The sequence below is a fragment of the Rhododendron vialii genome, chromosome 1a (assembly GCF_030253575.1).
Source record: "Rhododendron vialii isolate Sample 1 chromosome 1a, ASM3025357v1".
Lineage (NCBI taxonomy): Eukaryota > Viridiplantae > Streptophyta > Magnoliopsida > Ericales > Ericaceae > Rhododendron > Rhododendron vialii.
In genome coordinates, this window is record NC_080557.1 from 1,406,259 (window position 1) to 1,422,324 (window position 16,066).

Sequence of the window (16,066 nt, forward strand, 5' to 3'; positions counted from 1 at the left end):
GTGTGTGGAGAGAGAGAGAGAGAGAGAGAGAGAGAGAGAAAGAGAAGAGGAGGAGGAGGAGGAGGAGCTAGGGGAGGGAACATACTTCAGCTTTTTTTAGTTTTAGTTTTGAAATTGGTGTGAAGAGTCCTGCTATATGGTCCAACAACAAAAAATGTGACTATCATCCTGTGATCTAAGTGGCTGCTTGGGCAGGGTGGCCTTGCACTTGCAGGGTAAATAATTTAAGAAAGTAAATTTGTAGACCACAGGTTTGATTTAGTGGTTAAGACTTGAATATGATTACTTGTATGTCATGTTTCGATTCAAGTCTTCCCATGACGAACGGCACGTCCTTTGTGCATTGATAAAAAAACTCAAACAAATACAAAAGGTCAAAAACGAAAGGAAAGTCAAATTGTATTTTTTTTTTTCGCACTAGATTAATAAAAAATGTTCAGAAGTGCATTCGAAGTGCAGAGCTTTTCAATCATAGTTTCATGAACAACAATGAGATAGCAACGGTGTAGTTCGGTACGGTTATTGATGAAAGCAAAACCGAAATAATTACCTAAAACCAAAGCCAAAATCATAACCAAAATTGGTGGTTTTCATTTTATCTAAATCGTAACCGAAATCACGATTTTCGGTTCGGTACAATTTTTCACTGAAACCAAAAGTCAAATTTTTTAATAGAGTTAAAGACACAAAATATTTAATAACAAAATATCTATGAAAGCCAACAAACTAATACACTATTACACCAATTGTTCAAAGGCGCAAAAAAAATCATTGTCGAGCAACAAAATGTCTAAAAAGGCAACAAGCTAATAGGATAAAAGTTTAAAGACACTAAATAGTCATTATCAAAATAACATAACATATAAGGGTAGTTATGTAATTATAATCAGGTTCGATTACAGTTTCAGTTTGATTTTCGGTTCGGTCATCACCTAAAATCAAAATTGTAACCGAATCGGCCGGTTGTTAAAATTCAATAACCAAAACCATGGTTAAAATTTTGGTTAAAAACTGCACCAAACGATTCAAAACAGTTCGAACAAAATTGTCATCTCTAAGTATCGTTATAGTTTAATCGGATGTCTGCGAAGTAACAAAAGACACCGAAGTTAGTTCATCAAAGAACCTCAACAAATGGGCTGGCAGATACTCTTTTTCTTTTTCTTATTTTCTAGGTTGTGTTTGAATAGTCAAATCTGCGTTGTGAATTAATAAAAAAAAAAATACTACAAACATCATGCAAGCGATAGATTTTTTTTGAGGGGCCTTAAGCCTTTTTTAAAACTAAGAAATTAGACGGTCAACATATTTGCAAGAATTAATGAATCTTTTTTAATTTATTGCGAGACATATGTGACTCAATCATATAATTAGTGATGTAGTTAACTTGATTTTTAAAATATATACAGGGATCGAGACAACGAGATGAAACACGAGTAACCCTGTCATTAATGATTAATCATAACACCGATGATAGGCGTTGCCTTGCGGCATCCAACTAATCCTCTTGAAGAAGATGATAGATGCTAGAATAAAGAATGGTGCTTTCTGATTTGGGGTGGTGTGCTCTTTCGATAAATCTAGTCGCGGACCTAAGGAGAGTGATTTGAATCACTCATATTATTTGGCTCGTCGATTTTCGAATTTACGCACAAAATTAATTCATTGGATGTCGGAATTCAAATATACGTGCAGCACATTTTGTCTAAGTACTATATGTTTATAATTATAGCCATCAATGATTTTTTAAGAAAAATGTATCTGGTTGAAAGTAGTGTGATACCGATCAAGCTCATTTTTGGCATGACTGACAAACTCGATGAGCGGAACAAAAGGAACAATTTGAATTACCTTATAAGCATGGAACAGGATCTATCCGAACAATGTGTGTGATATTTTGTTCTTGATGATCTACTTATAATGTAAGGTATTCTTTCTATTTGTTAACAAAATTAAAAGGTATCTTAGAACTTCTTAAAGACAATTGTTAAGATCTATACAAAGAAAGGATATAATACATAGTTTGGATCTTATCTTTGCCATAAATACTTGGATAAGACTTGGCTATTGGAAAATTTCACTCCAAGATAGATATGAGTGATTACGACCTATGCCAATGTTTGATAGGCTATAGTAGGGGTGCAAAAAGCTGAGTTGAACCAAGCTTCGTAGTGTTAAGCTGCATATTGTCTACGTCCTAGTCTCAACATGTTTTTACTACTCGAGAATAGCCAGCAATTCAAGACTTGGTTCGTTAATAAATGAGTCGAGATGAGCTCAAATTAGTTAAAATTCGTCTCAATTATGAAAGTTGAGTTCGACTCTTTTATAGAGGCTTGACTCATTCTAAAGGCTTGTAGTAAACAAGCCAATCTCAAACACCTCAATAATAAACTAGTCGAGCTCAAGCTTGATTAGTTGGCCTCGACTTGAGTTTCAACTTGATTATACTCAACCCAAGTTTGAGCCAAATTCAAACTAAACTCTTCGAATGAGCGGAGTTCGAACACGTCAAACCTCGGCTCGACTAGTAGGTAGCTCTACTTCATAGTAAGTTAAGTGTGGGAGGGAGAATTAGAAAGGGTCCATAGAGAAAGGAATGGGGCTGGCTCCTGTCCAGTCTTCCTCTCCTTTAAATTCGGTCCAGTTTGGGCCGTTTAAGGCTCCGTTCCGAAAACCTTCTTAAAAAATAAGTACTTATTTTGCCACTTCTCATTCAAAAATAAGAAGGGTCATTCCACAAAACCCAAATAAAAAATTTCTTTCACATTTTCAAATTCAAAAATAATGTAAATGAAAAAAAAAATTCAATTAAAGATCTCAATGAGATCTATCAAACAAGATCCATAGTAGTAGGAAAATTATTTGCGTAAACACATGATTTTTGAGCTTGAAGTTGTCTTATACAAAAAATAAGTTTGTTGCTATGATAATGGGCGCCGGCGGAGGGAAATCGTACCAGCGGCCGCGCCGGGCCGTCTCCGGTCATCGGACGGCCGATCCGAGCCGTCCAAAAATTCTATGAAAAAAAAAACAAGGGGGCTAACGCGGGAATCAACGGCATCCGAGGTATGTAGGGTGCTTGATCCGAGCACCCCTTTTCCATGTATATATGATCAAGCACCCTACACGGAAAAGGGGTGCTCGGATCAAGCATCCTACACATCTCGGATGTCGTTGATTTCCGCGCTAGCCCCCTCGGTTTCTTTTTTTAAAATTTTTGGACGGCTCGGATCGGCCATCCGGTTGCTGGAGACGGTCCGGCGCGGCCGTCGGTACGATTTCCCTCCTCGGCGCCCATTGGTACCTATGTAAATTCTGAAAAAATAAGTACCACCTTCTTATTTTTTTGGAACAACCTTTATTATTGTACAAAAAATAAGTTCTTATTTGTTTTCTGAAACGGGCTCTAAGTCATTATTGAGCCCACAATAATGATCAAATCGTTTACTTCTTAAAACTCATCTAAACCATCGATCAAGTTGAAAATCAAATTAATTGAATACCATTTGATATGATTTTAAAATGCATTAAGCACTAGATAATTGTGTAAATGGGTTACAATCCAATGCTGCGTACTTTTTTTTACAAGCCTAATACATTTCTAAAATATGTCAAACAATATCCGGTCAATGTGATTTACAACTTCATCTATTACAATCTTAGTAAAATTTAAAAACTAGACGGTTCCGATCATTATTGCGAATCTGAAAATGATCCAAACTGTACCATTAGAAATTTAGAAGGGAACTCGACGCCTCGACGGGAGCCTTCCCCGAAAGGAACAACCCAACTACCCATTTGGACTCGATAGTAATAACAACCAATCATAAACATGGAACGCTTTTTTGCAGGCCTTGTTATTGGTTTGAGGTTCCCGTGAAACTCGCTGTCTCCCACACACATCCATCCAACTTTCGTCCTTTTTTTCAGCATTAGCATCTCCGCTCATGGCCAAGTGGCCATCTGCACCCTCATTCCATTTGAGGGAATACTTGGGCTTTGGATTTTCAGTAATGTGATCCGGAGGCCGGGGATTCTGTCTTCTCCCTCAAAATCTGGAGGTGGGTGTCCCAGACTTCCATTATCTTTTAAGGAAATTCGTTACAGGGTCTTGTGGGTCTTGATTTTTCTGGCGCTTTTGGATGTGGGTATTACGTGTTCTTGATTTTCCGGGAAAATTGGGTGATTGTGGTCTGAAAATTTGAATCTTTTGGTTTAGGGGTATTCTTGGGAGGTAGGTATTGGAGGATTTGTGCTTTGGGGAGGAAATTCGATTCTGAAGGGAAAATTTTCCTGGAGAATTTGATTCTTGGGGGAAATTATGAAGAGGGTATTGGGGATTTTTCAATCTCCCAGAAGTGATTTGTTGTAGTGTGATTGAGAACCAAGAAGTTTGCGGGCAAAGAATTGATTGGCTTGTTGTATGTTTTCCTGGGTCTTCTTCTTGAAGTTATCGAGATCTTTAGCAAAATTGAGAGGGATTTAAGGTTTTCAGGTGATTATTTTCTCAGGGTCCTATTAGAGTCCGGCTGGATTCTGATGGTTTCAACAAATTGTTTTCTGATGTGAAAGCAAAGTTTTGTTGTGGGTTGTTGAACAGTTTGGTAGAAAATAAGAGATCTGTGATCAAAGAGAATCATCTATTTTGTCTTTATTGTAATGTGGTTGTGTGATCCAAAGACCCCAGGGGAAAAAAGTTGTTTGGAACTTAAAGAATCTTTGTGGGTCGTGGCATTGCTTCCTCTGTGAAGCTTAAGAATCTTTGTGCAGTTTGGAAAAAGAACCCTATATCTTTCTTCTTTCAATTTGAGGGTTGTAATATAAATTGGGACCATGAGATTTCTGAGTTTGGTGGGCAATTCCTTTGGATGTTCGGCGTCCGGAGAGCGGCTGGTTTCCGCGGCTAGAGATGGAGATTTTCAAGAAGCTAAAGCTCTACTGGAGTACAATCCCCGTCTAGCTAGGTATTCAACTTTCGGAGTTCGAAATTCGCCCCTCCATTACTCTGCAGCTCAAGGCCACCATGAGGTATCTCAAAACTTTTTGATCTTCGGAAGTATTTAGATTAAGGTTGCATTTGGATTTGTGGATATCAATTGGTATGGATTGGGATAACTCGTTCAAGAAGTATAGCTTTTAATTTGATTTTGTAGATTAGGTTGACTTTTGAAGAATGGATTTGTGAGCTTTAGATTGAAGGATTCGGAATAAGTGTTTGTAAGTTACAGCACTTATTCCAGATAATTGTAGTTACAACCTGCAACTACAGTTATTTGGATTCCTCCTATAAATGTTGCTACTTGTACATGAATACAAAAGTATGTCTTTGGCATTGCTTATCTATCCCACTTCTGAAATATCAATCTACCTCCGGTGGTTAACCTTCCTTCCCTTTGGTACAGTTCAACCTCAAATTTGCTTTATTTAATGAGGATGATGCATCAAACTCATCCAAACAGAGCTTAAATGCATTCAACTAATCGTAATTTGTTGAAATAATGATGATTGATGACAATGGTTTCTCATTTTTTTTCCCCCCAGATTGTCTCGTTGTTGCTTGAATCAGGGGTTGATATTAATCTCAGGAATTATCGTGGGCAGGTATAGTAAATGTTGCTTTCTGAAATTAAGATTGTGGTTCTTTCTGATCTGTTATGATGCCATTTAACAATATGGTTTGGAACTAGCTTGGGTTTGCAAGTGTAAGAAAACTATAAATTGTGAAGAAATTTAAGCACAGTGCTTTTCTTTCCCATGAACAGACTGCTTTGATGCAAGCTTGTCAATATGGTCACTGGGAGGTTGTTCAGACTCTAATTCTCTTCAAAGCAAATGTATGAAGTATTCTAAGCCTGTTTCTTTTCTACTTGATTTACAATCTCTGTTTCAACTATTTCCTATGAGACTATCACAATATCGGATATTGAATATTAGATCCACAGAGCGGACTATATCAATGGAGGTACTGCACTTCACTTGGCTGCTTTGAATGGACATTCGCGATGCATTCGGCTTCTCCTTACAGATTATATTCCTAGCATTCCTAATGCTTGGAATATCTTGAGTAAAATGTCAGAAAATGAAAGTTCCGTTTCAGAATTTGATGAAAGGTAAACGTCATGTTAAAGCCTGCTTGTAATTCGTTCTCGTCTTTTTTTCAGTTCTATAGCTCTAATCGGTTTTGTTCTCCTAATCTTTGTTTGCAACAGTGCACTCCATGAGATAATAAATAGACCAGCTGATGGAGGCATCACTGCCCTTCATATGGCTGCATTGAATGGGCATGTGGAAACTGTGCAATTACTCCTTGACCTAGGAGCTTCTGTTTCTGAGGTCACAGTGGAAGATGGAACTACGATTGATTTAATTGGTAAATAACCTCCACTAATTCGTTTACGGTTAGTTATATAATCTGCTATGGCCCGTAACAAATGTATTGTTAGTTTTAGTACTTTTGGTAATGTCTTGAAGTCATTTAGCTTACAACAAATTATCTGTGGTCGTCTTTACGATGAAAAACTTCATTTTTCATTTCTTTCTCTGTTAATGAAAATACGGATATAGACCACTTCTATGAATACTCTGTGTGTAATATGTATATATGTCGCATGATCTCTACATTTAATCATCTCTGTGGATTATTTACTACTGTTTCGGTGTTGGCTGTGCTGGCTTCCTCTGATACCAATTCACTAGAAGTGTGAAGTTTATTTCTCATCTGCTACAATATTTGTGAAACATAGTTGTATCACATTGAAGTATCATACTGGTGATTATCTTATCATGTAGTTGGCATGTGTCCAGTCTCACATTGGAGATCTGCATGGTAATCTTGGCTGCAAAGTCTACAGATGTGTAGTTTTTTTTTGGCTGGGCTATATTTATGTGTGGTAGAAAACCTTTGGTTTTGGGGGTGTAATTACGAAGAAGTACAGGTTGCCTTTTGGGTTATGGAGAGTACCCATGAACATAATAGAGAAAGAGAGGGAGAGAGGTTTAATTATCTGGTTAGAGAGTTAAAATGCTATAAGAGAAGACTATTCTGGAGACTCATGGAAGTAAATTCTAACCTGCCTATGATCCTGGGTTCCTGATTTACAGTTTGGTGAGCTTTCTGTTATATTAATTAACACATGAAATTACATTTTTGTCACTTAGCAGGTGCAGGGAGCACGGCCCTTCATTATGCTGCATGTGGTGGAAATGCACAATGTTGTCAAGTAAGCTTCATTTTGCAGCTTTGAGCTCTCTCTCTTTTTCAAGTATTTTCTGAAGTATGTTTTTTGCATTTCAGATTTTGGTCGCCAAGGGTTCCAGTCTAAGTACGGAAAATGCAAATGGGTATGCGTGACATGTACTCTGAGCACATTTACTTGGACTTGTTACTATGTTTTTGTGATCTCTATTGATATTTCTTTCTTGCTTTCTTAATATTATCCATAAATTGTAACAAAAACATCATATATAATCTGATTATTTATGTATGATGCCTTTTTCTTCTCTTCGATTTTTTTTAAGGTCTTTCTTTGATTAGGGTACTTGTTTAGAACGGTGTTGTATCAAACTCATTTGTTAGCCATCATTTCCATCACGCTTAGATGGATTTGCAGGGTTCAATAAATTCGGGTATATTAAAATCTGATAGTAGGAGTAGTAGAAAATGAACAAATAGTTGTTTGTCCTAAATTTGCGTTCACACAATATCCTGGAGTGGGGATGTGCTATGTACAATTTGTGTGAGTTGCAACCCACAAATGCACAAGTATATGGCTTAACTGCTATGTCTGTCTCTTCCTATGACTGCTAAGTCCTCATGTAACATAAATGGACAATTTTCTACTAATTCAAAATTCTATTGTCGATTTCTCCTATTTAGCATGGTGTTTATAGGGTTAAAATCACCATTTTGCCTTCTGTTTTATAAGTATGTTGATGCATCTTTGCTTTTGTTCCTTATTAATGGTTTGTAGCTATTTATGTATCCCATCCCAATTTTTGTTTGTTTTCTTAAAGATGGACTCCCTTGATGGTTGCTCGCTCATGGAATAGAGATGGCCTTGAGGAAATTCTTAGCTCCGAGCTAGAAGAGCAGTCTCAACTTCTTCCATCACCGTATATATGTCTTCCCCTTATGAGCATTGTCAAAATTGCTAGGTGAGCAGAGTTAAAATCATTCTAGTCACAATAAATTTCATGACTTCAAGATGTTATTTCTTTGCAAATAATATATCTCATCTTGTGCTATTGAAGACGTGGGATTGTTTCATTTATGTGAGTTTTGTTTGAATTGTTATAAGCACTTTCTGGCACCCAGCTTGTTGCATTTTTGTTAAATCCCTGGATCCTGTTGTCTTCAGGATTTTAGCAAATGGATTTGTGCCAGATATATTAGTATGTTTCGTTTTGTAAAATGAAATAGCATAATGGTAGAGAAGAGATGCAATATACTTGCAAATTTGTGATATCCATTCGGTGACCGTATCTGGGATTGAAAAGAATGCTGACTATATTGAAAGACTTATACTCTGTACATCAATGAATCATCTGACTGACAATTATGCACAGTAGAGTATAGTTAGTCTTAGACATGGATTACTTTTGTGGAAGTAGGTAGTAGGTACTAAAGTCTAAATATTCCGTATTTGCTGCTGGTTTGATCCTTGAACTTATTGTTACTAAAATTTAAAGCTCTTCTGAAATGTGTCATTCAAGTAGCGGAAAACATTAGACAAAGCCCTTAGCCCGGAGAAATTAGTTATTCCTGAAGCCTAATCTACTTAGATGGATTCCCAAGAGAAGCACTGATGCTGAAAACGATGATCACTGATTGATGCTGAAAATCTCTCCCATGTGGACACACCATAATGAGAATAAATCCATGATCCAGTTAAAATAGAACCTGCTTAGAGGGCTGCCTCCCCTACCCTTTCATTGGTACGCCAGTTCTTGGGAGCGAACTCCCGGACGAGAGATGGATGGATTCCCTGGTCTTTTTGAATCTCACTCTTGGAAGATTCTTGGAGATGCCCTGGTCAAGGCGGTTCACAATTTCTTTTTAAGGAGGCGCTGTTAAGCCCTATGCTGGTAATTCAGTCGATGTTGGACTACATTCGTCTACCAAACATGCACGTGAACTTATCCTGCTGTTACTCTTTCAAATATTAACTTTAGTTTTCCTGTCATAAGTTAAAACCTAATCTTTTTAAAATCTTCTTATTTTTAATTTAGAGTCATAAATAGCTACATGTACAGCTTCTAGAACGTTTTTCATGCTTATTGAGGTAGTCCAAGAAAGAAAATGAATGCGATAGCTTATATGTTTTGTTATTTTCAAGAATTACTCGTTTTTGCAAAATGTTTTTGAAAGTTGGGTATCGGAAACGACTGGTTTCGTGACAATTTGCTCCTTGCCATTTACAGAGAATGCGGATGGAGGGACAGCGATAACAATCCTGTATGCCTAGACCCTTGTGTTGTTTGTTTGGAAAGAAAATGCACGGTAGCGGTCGAAGGTACATTTCCCTTACACTTGCAAACTAGCATACATATCATAATGGTGTCCGGATCCTTGTTATGTATCTATCAAAGAAAAGCAGTTAAATGCAATCTAAATGTTGACGTGACAATTTCTGTTGTTTTTCCCAAATAAGTTTACTTTGGACATATGTTAACTATTGTAATATCTTTCACATGTAAAACATATACATGGTGTTTAATCTGTTAATAATGATGTAGTTGGTGTTGCAGGGATATAGTTGGTTGAGTCTGCTTCCTAATACAAACTGGTTATACAACTAGAAACCCCGGCGAATCAAACCTTTCACATAAGAAACGTCTAACATATGAACTTAAGGGAAAACAGCTAAGCTAAGCAACCAACTAGCAGCTAGATGTCTACAATAACTTATGGCCACACTTAATGATTATCGTGAACTATTGATCCTAAGTTGTATCGAACGATGTATACATTCATATTATCTCTTTCTACATTAGTTTCTACTTGGTCCTTTGCACATCCATGCCTCATCTGTATCATTCCAGAACTCATTGAGCTAACCGCTCTATGCAAATAATGTCAAAGATTAGGACTATACCCAATCAAGGATCAAACTTTTGTTTGGTATATTGTTTCACTCAATGAGAACACCAGCGTTTCAGAATCGTTTTGGAAACTTTTTGGACGCAAAAGAGAAACATCAGATGAATATCGTTGCTGGCTGTTTTCTAATGATTCAGCCTGTGGCATTGCCCCTGGTGATTTTCGGTGGTCACATTGCAATTTCGAACTCCAGTAATGTTTTGTTCTGGTTTCCTAGGCAACAGAAAAATTACACAGCTGTTTCAAGTGAAGCGAAGGGAGATTTCCTTCCCATCTGTCAAATGTCATTTTAATGGGGTTCGACTAACTGGGCGTGCTCATTTTCCAGCCATGTTCAAATGCCTTCCATATATATTCCATCATTGACCAACATGTAACAACAAAAGATGCCTTGTTTTTTCAGGTTGCGATCATGAGTTCTGTACAAGTTGTGCCCTATACCTCTGTTCTACTAACAGCTCCTCAACTTCGGTCCACGGTCCACCGGGGTCAATCCCATGCCCTCTCTGCCGCCACGGAATCGTATCATTCGTCAAGCTCCCAGGCACCGGCCCACTATACAAGGAGAATAGCGCAAGAACAAGTTTGTCCCTAACATTTTGTTCGTGCTCAACCGAGGGTATGGAAAGGAATTCAATGGAAACCCCATTTTGCAAACCCGATTTCCACTGCACCCGTATTTCGCCACTCGGGTCTTCTTTCCGGTCCCTGAGTTGCCAGAGTTTTCCCTCAGTGAAGCTCAGCCCGAGCCTTTGTATGGGAGCTCCCGACACGAACCCTTGTTTGGTTCGTAGAAGTAGGTGTTTGAGACCCGGGTTCAGACGTTCAACTTCTGACGGTGAGAGTAGAAGATCATGGTTTTGCTCTCTTAATCAGTACGTAGCAACTGGCAGCGGATGCTGAAAATATATTTCCCTTCACGCATAAATTAAAAACAAAAAGAGTGTGAAAATCGATTCTCTTTCCCTTCTTTTTTTTTTTTGCCTTTCTGTATTTTTGCTGGCCGTGATCATAAGATTGGATTGTTTTCTTGAGAGCAATGTTAAGGTACAGGAAAAGTTTTCCCGAAAATGTCCGGGAAAGAGAAATGAATGGTTCAAATTCACTTTGATGTTAGTGAATCTCAATCATTAATTTAATTTTCCCCGTACGTTTCGGGAAAAAATTTCCTAGATCCTAACATTTTTGTTCTCTTGAAGAAAGATATTGATTTTGTAAATAGGAAACACTGAATGGTAAGCTGTTTGACTGATGAATCCTTTGGAATCTGGGGTTCATTAGTTTTTTTTTTCGGTCCATGTCTAAGATTTGAATGATCCCCCATAATGAAAGTTACTACTGTATTTGTTTTGTTTAATACCTGCAGTCATTCAATGTGAGCAATTGCCATCAATGCATTTGAACTTTTATTTTTCAGTATTTTACGTCCATATTTTAAGATTCTCAGATGAGAATGTTTGCTTGATAGACTGGATTTCTAACTGCATAATTGTCAATGAAGCATTAATGTACGATCGATGGATATTATTTTTTGAATGGCAGTAGGTGTTGCAAATGAGAAGGAAGATCTCTTTTGCTCCATGGCCTCTCGAAGTTTAGTTTTTTTTTTTTTTTGGGTTTTTTGAACAGACGACCTCTCGTAAGTTCGGATGTAAAAAAACATACTCCCTCCATTCCCAAAATAATTTCGGAAAGTAGTTTATTTTCGAATTACAAAATGACATGGCTTCCTTTAGGGAGTAAACAATGTATATGATAGGGGGTTTTCAAACCGAGCTGACCTTTAGGGCGTGTTTGATAGGAGGTTTGGAGGGGAGGATTGGATTAATAATCCCATGGGGTTGTTAATACCTTGTTTGGTTAGGTTTTTGTAGGGGGGATTAGTTATCCCATGGGATTGTTAATCCCCCAAAATGGGGGTATTAGCAATACCATGGGGGGGGGGGGGTGTTACTAATAATCTCATCCCCATGGGATTGAGCAATACATGCTTAAAAATTCACTTCAATTCCAATTCCAATCCTAATCCTAGCCAAAACAAACATGTTATTTACAATCCCTTTCCATTCTCAATCGAATCCCAATCCTAATCCCGTGCAAAACAAACATGAATAAATAATTCATCTCCTCATTAATAATCCCACCTCATTCTCAATCCCAATCCTAATCCCATATCATTACGAATCCCCTCAAAACGAAATCTGCAATCAAACACGCCCTTAGAGTACTTGGCTCTACATGTTTCCTGAATAAACCTTAAATTCAAGCTTGATTCGATTACTAACGAGTCGTACTTGGCTCTACATTGAACAAACTTAAAATTCAAGCTTGACTCAGTTACTAATGAGTCAAGCTTAAGCAACTCAAGACTCGACTCGTTAACAACCGACTTTCAATGTATAATTGTTTGGTTTGGTTGTTAATAACTACGGGACAATTAGCGGTTCGCAAACTACAACGTAATATCTCCTTGCAAAAATTATCTTATAAACTAAAATAAGGAAGCTGAGAACAAAAATACATGACGCCATACAAACTCATGAACACAAAATTTGCTTAATCATGTCCGAGCAGCGTAAAAGGTTACATTGCTCAATTGCATCTTCTAAATTTACACACAAGAATGCTAATTGATGCTTCAAGCTCAAGCTCAGGAGGAGTAGCGACGAAAAGTGGAGGTGAGAGGTTTGAACCGGATAAAAAAAAAAATAAAAACAAAAACAAACAAAAAGAGTGATCCTACAAAACACGATAAACATAAGAAGTCTTGCAAGGTCAAGAAAAATAAATACCTAAAAAAAATTAAAAAAAAAAATGAAATGTAAACCCCAAGCTCATTAAGGATAGCACCGAAAGAGTATCATGTGTATGTCTTCCTTCTCCATTTGTGGTGATGAGTAAACCCCAAGTAAGAATTCTCTCTCATGGAGGAGTGGCTGGGTGCTAAACATGCAGGTTTTTTTGGTTCCATGGATAAAGGATGGTAATTAACAACCACCAAAGGGAAGGAACATGAAGAGAGAGAAAGGACAGCAGTCATGGAGGAAGTGAAGGAGAGAGAGAATATTGGTGTTGGGGTGTGCTGTGAAGTGATGGAAATGGGCAAAAGAGATGGTTATTGAAGAGATGGGTGGAGTTTATATATATAGGCAATAAATGGAGACTGGAAGTTTCAAACTTTCAATGTGAACCTGTGGCCTCCCACAAAGGAGGCATGATCCTCTTTTCGAAAATTTCTGTGCTTCTGAACTAAGGATTTTTCGGCCATTAAATTTAAAATATAAGAAAATGACACAATTTAATAGTTAAAAAATCTCTCAGCACAAAAAAACAAGTATTTTCGGGATAGAGGAGAAGAGATCAGACTCCTCTACAAAGAGGGTAGCTTTTTTGGCATTGAAATAAAATAATGGAAAATTGAGTAGAATCTCTCTCTCTCTCTCTCTCCATATGTTTCTATCTGTTTTGTCGTTGCCAAAGTTTCAACTGTTTATAGTTAATTCATTCAAGAGTTTCAATTGTTACAAATAATTACTCCATTCGTTCCATAATATTTGTCCGGTCCGCAAAACGGAGACGTAACCATTTGGTTTAACATTTTGAGAGTTACTTTTAACTCTCGACACAGTTTTCAATAAATTTTTCTCTCTATCTCTTTCCACTCATTACCACTCCAACTCTCAAAAATAACTTTTAAAAATGTAAACCAAACAAAGCATTTTTGTAAGAAAAGTTAAAAAAAAAAATCAATAATTTACTAGATCTCGACGAGTTTTTTTAACTTATGAAAAAAATTTAAATTTTTTCTCGAAAGAAATGCATTATTTTGTAGTCCTAGTTTCGCGGACCGGATAAATATTATGGGACGGAGGGAATAGTTTTAGTACGTATGATTTTTATAAGGAAAATGCTACAATACACACCTCTTATTTTGGTGTGTATCATATGCACCCTCATTGAAACACACCAAAATGTTATGATTCCCAAAATGTTGTGAATTTATTGTTAAAAAATTATGAATCATATTGATGAAAAGTTACGAATCTTTAGTATAAAAGTTACGATACGAAATAAAATGTTATAAATGACCGGTCCTACAAGTAATTTTTTATGAGGTGATACAATATGAACCACACAATAGGCGCATATGGTACAATGCGTTTCCCATGTGTAGCTCATTCGATCTTTCATAAAGGGAATAAACATGCCCCAAATCACTTCCATTTTTAAAAATTTTGTTGATCTTTAGACATTTATTTTATTAGATTGTGCGACTAGCCGACTACCCATTATGTATAAGAATTGATTTTTTGCAGAATTAAATTTTTTTCTTGGCGTGACTTTAATTACAAAGATATCTTTATCTGTATTTGATCCATGTCACATTAGAAACTAACAGACCAATTAGCATTCTCTGGTATCAACATTAGGTTTTTATATGCATATATAGGATGGGTTTTATGTTGGATCGGATGCCTTCCTTTATATGTTTAGATTTATATATATCAGGATATCTTCGTCACTATTATTGCTCACTCCTCAGGAAAATATTTTATATATAAATGTGTCTAAAACAATTCGATGTATACTAATCCCACGTGCATGATGTAAAATATGGGTGCTTTAAATGATTTTTTTTTTGGTCAAACGAAAACTTTGCATTAAACGATTTCAAACAAATCAACCGCGCGAAATCTGAATTTGTGTTTGAACATATTTTTGCACAACATTGCTCGGACTCTAGTATGTGGGGGTGGGAGGGGAAAAGACAAAAAGTACGTAGTTAAGGTCCGGGACTTTTTTTTTGCCATATTTTATAGTTAGCGGGGTTAGTAAGAAGTTAGTTAACGAGAGAGCTCAGAGGGCTATCTATAGCCCTAAAATCCCGCCCCTTGTAGGACTCGAACCTTGGTCTTTACGGAGGGGAGACATGAGCAAATCATCTCACCAAACATGGTTTCTTGCCCGAGACTCAAGGCTGCGTACTTTTAAACTTAACTTATTTTTTTATTCAGTCCATTCTTCTACACTTAACTTATTTTCCATCCTTAAACATAACTTATTTGTAATTGTTTGTGTTAAGCAATTAAGTTTAAGTTTAGAAGAATTCATGAACTTAAGGTACTCTCATTTAAGTTTCAAAAGGGGATAAAAAATAAGTTAAGTTTAAAAGAACGCAGCCTTAATTAGAGTTTGCTTCTTCTTAAACCTTTCAGATACTATCAACTCATTTTGGCGTGAGTCCATACAGATGCATTTGCTCCGATTTCAAGTGGGGTTATGGCCTCCAAGAATTAGTCGAAAAGTGCGTAAACTGATCCGGACAAATTATAAAAATATAAAAAAAATGGGGGAAAGTTATTGAAAGTACAAGAATGGGGAGTGCAAGAGTGACAGATCAAAGCTAGTATTCCTTTTTACTTAGCGCATCTGTCTGAGCTCTCTCACATCTTTTACCTCCTCAGTTACGCCAAGCACGAAAGAATAAAGAAGCATGGGAACTCGTATTTTCAAACTTTTGACGAAAATGAAAACATGCAAAGTTTCAACAGTGTTTTTTATCAGTGCTTCCGACTGCTGCAAATTAATTACTAAACCACAGCTTTCAGTAGTAGTAGTAGTAGTAGTAACATGCATCTCTCTCTCTCTCTCTCTCTCTAGATCTCTCTACTCTCTCTCTCTCTCTCTCTCTCTCTTAAAAGGTTCTATGACTATTTTCCTGGCAGTTTCCTGTCTACGATTAACCACAGCTCTCAATCTCCCAAAAAAAGGATATGCACGTACCATCGTTTTGTTTTCATTAGGGTAGTTATACAATTACATCATATTGGAAGGAAAAATATTATGTGCTCATGAAGCAATGACGCCATATGGTGCTCCACAACTCTTCTTTCTTGAAACATTATTGTGGACTATTTCACCGCAAAACGTTTGGACTTTGTTCGGTTTGGGTCTAGACACTCA

At 36.9% G+C, this 16,066-nt stretch overlaps 1 protein-coding gene across 2 annotated transcripts; it reads left to right on the forward strand.

Moving 5' to 3' along the window:
* The first annotated feature begins 3,769 nt into the window (after positions 1-3,769).
* LOC131323449 (probable E3 ubiquitin-protein ligase XBOS32) lies at positions 3,770-11,459 on the forward strand. Of its 2 annotated transcripts, none has more exons than XM_058355257.1 (10): positions 3,770-5,031; positions 5,545-5,604; positions 5,766-5,837; positions 5,938-6,113; positions 6,213-6,373; positions 7,162-7,223; positions 7,298-7,344; positions 8,017-8,157; positions 9,424-9,515; positions 10,506-11,459. In XM_058355257.1, the coding sequence occupies exons 1-10, from the start codon at positions 4,837-4,839 to the stop codon at positions 11,003-11,005; spliced, it is 1,506 nt and encodes a 501-aa protein (XP_058211240.1). In that variant the 5' UTR covers positions 3,770-4,836; the 3' UTR covers positions 11,006-11,459. The 2 variants fall into 2 exon arrangements, with proteins under 2 accessions (XP_058211240.1, XP_058211246.1); XM_058355263.1 differs by having other exon boundaries at positions 3,784-5,031; positions 7,165-7,223.
* Positions 11,460-16,066: the final 4,607 nt, after the last annotated feature.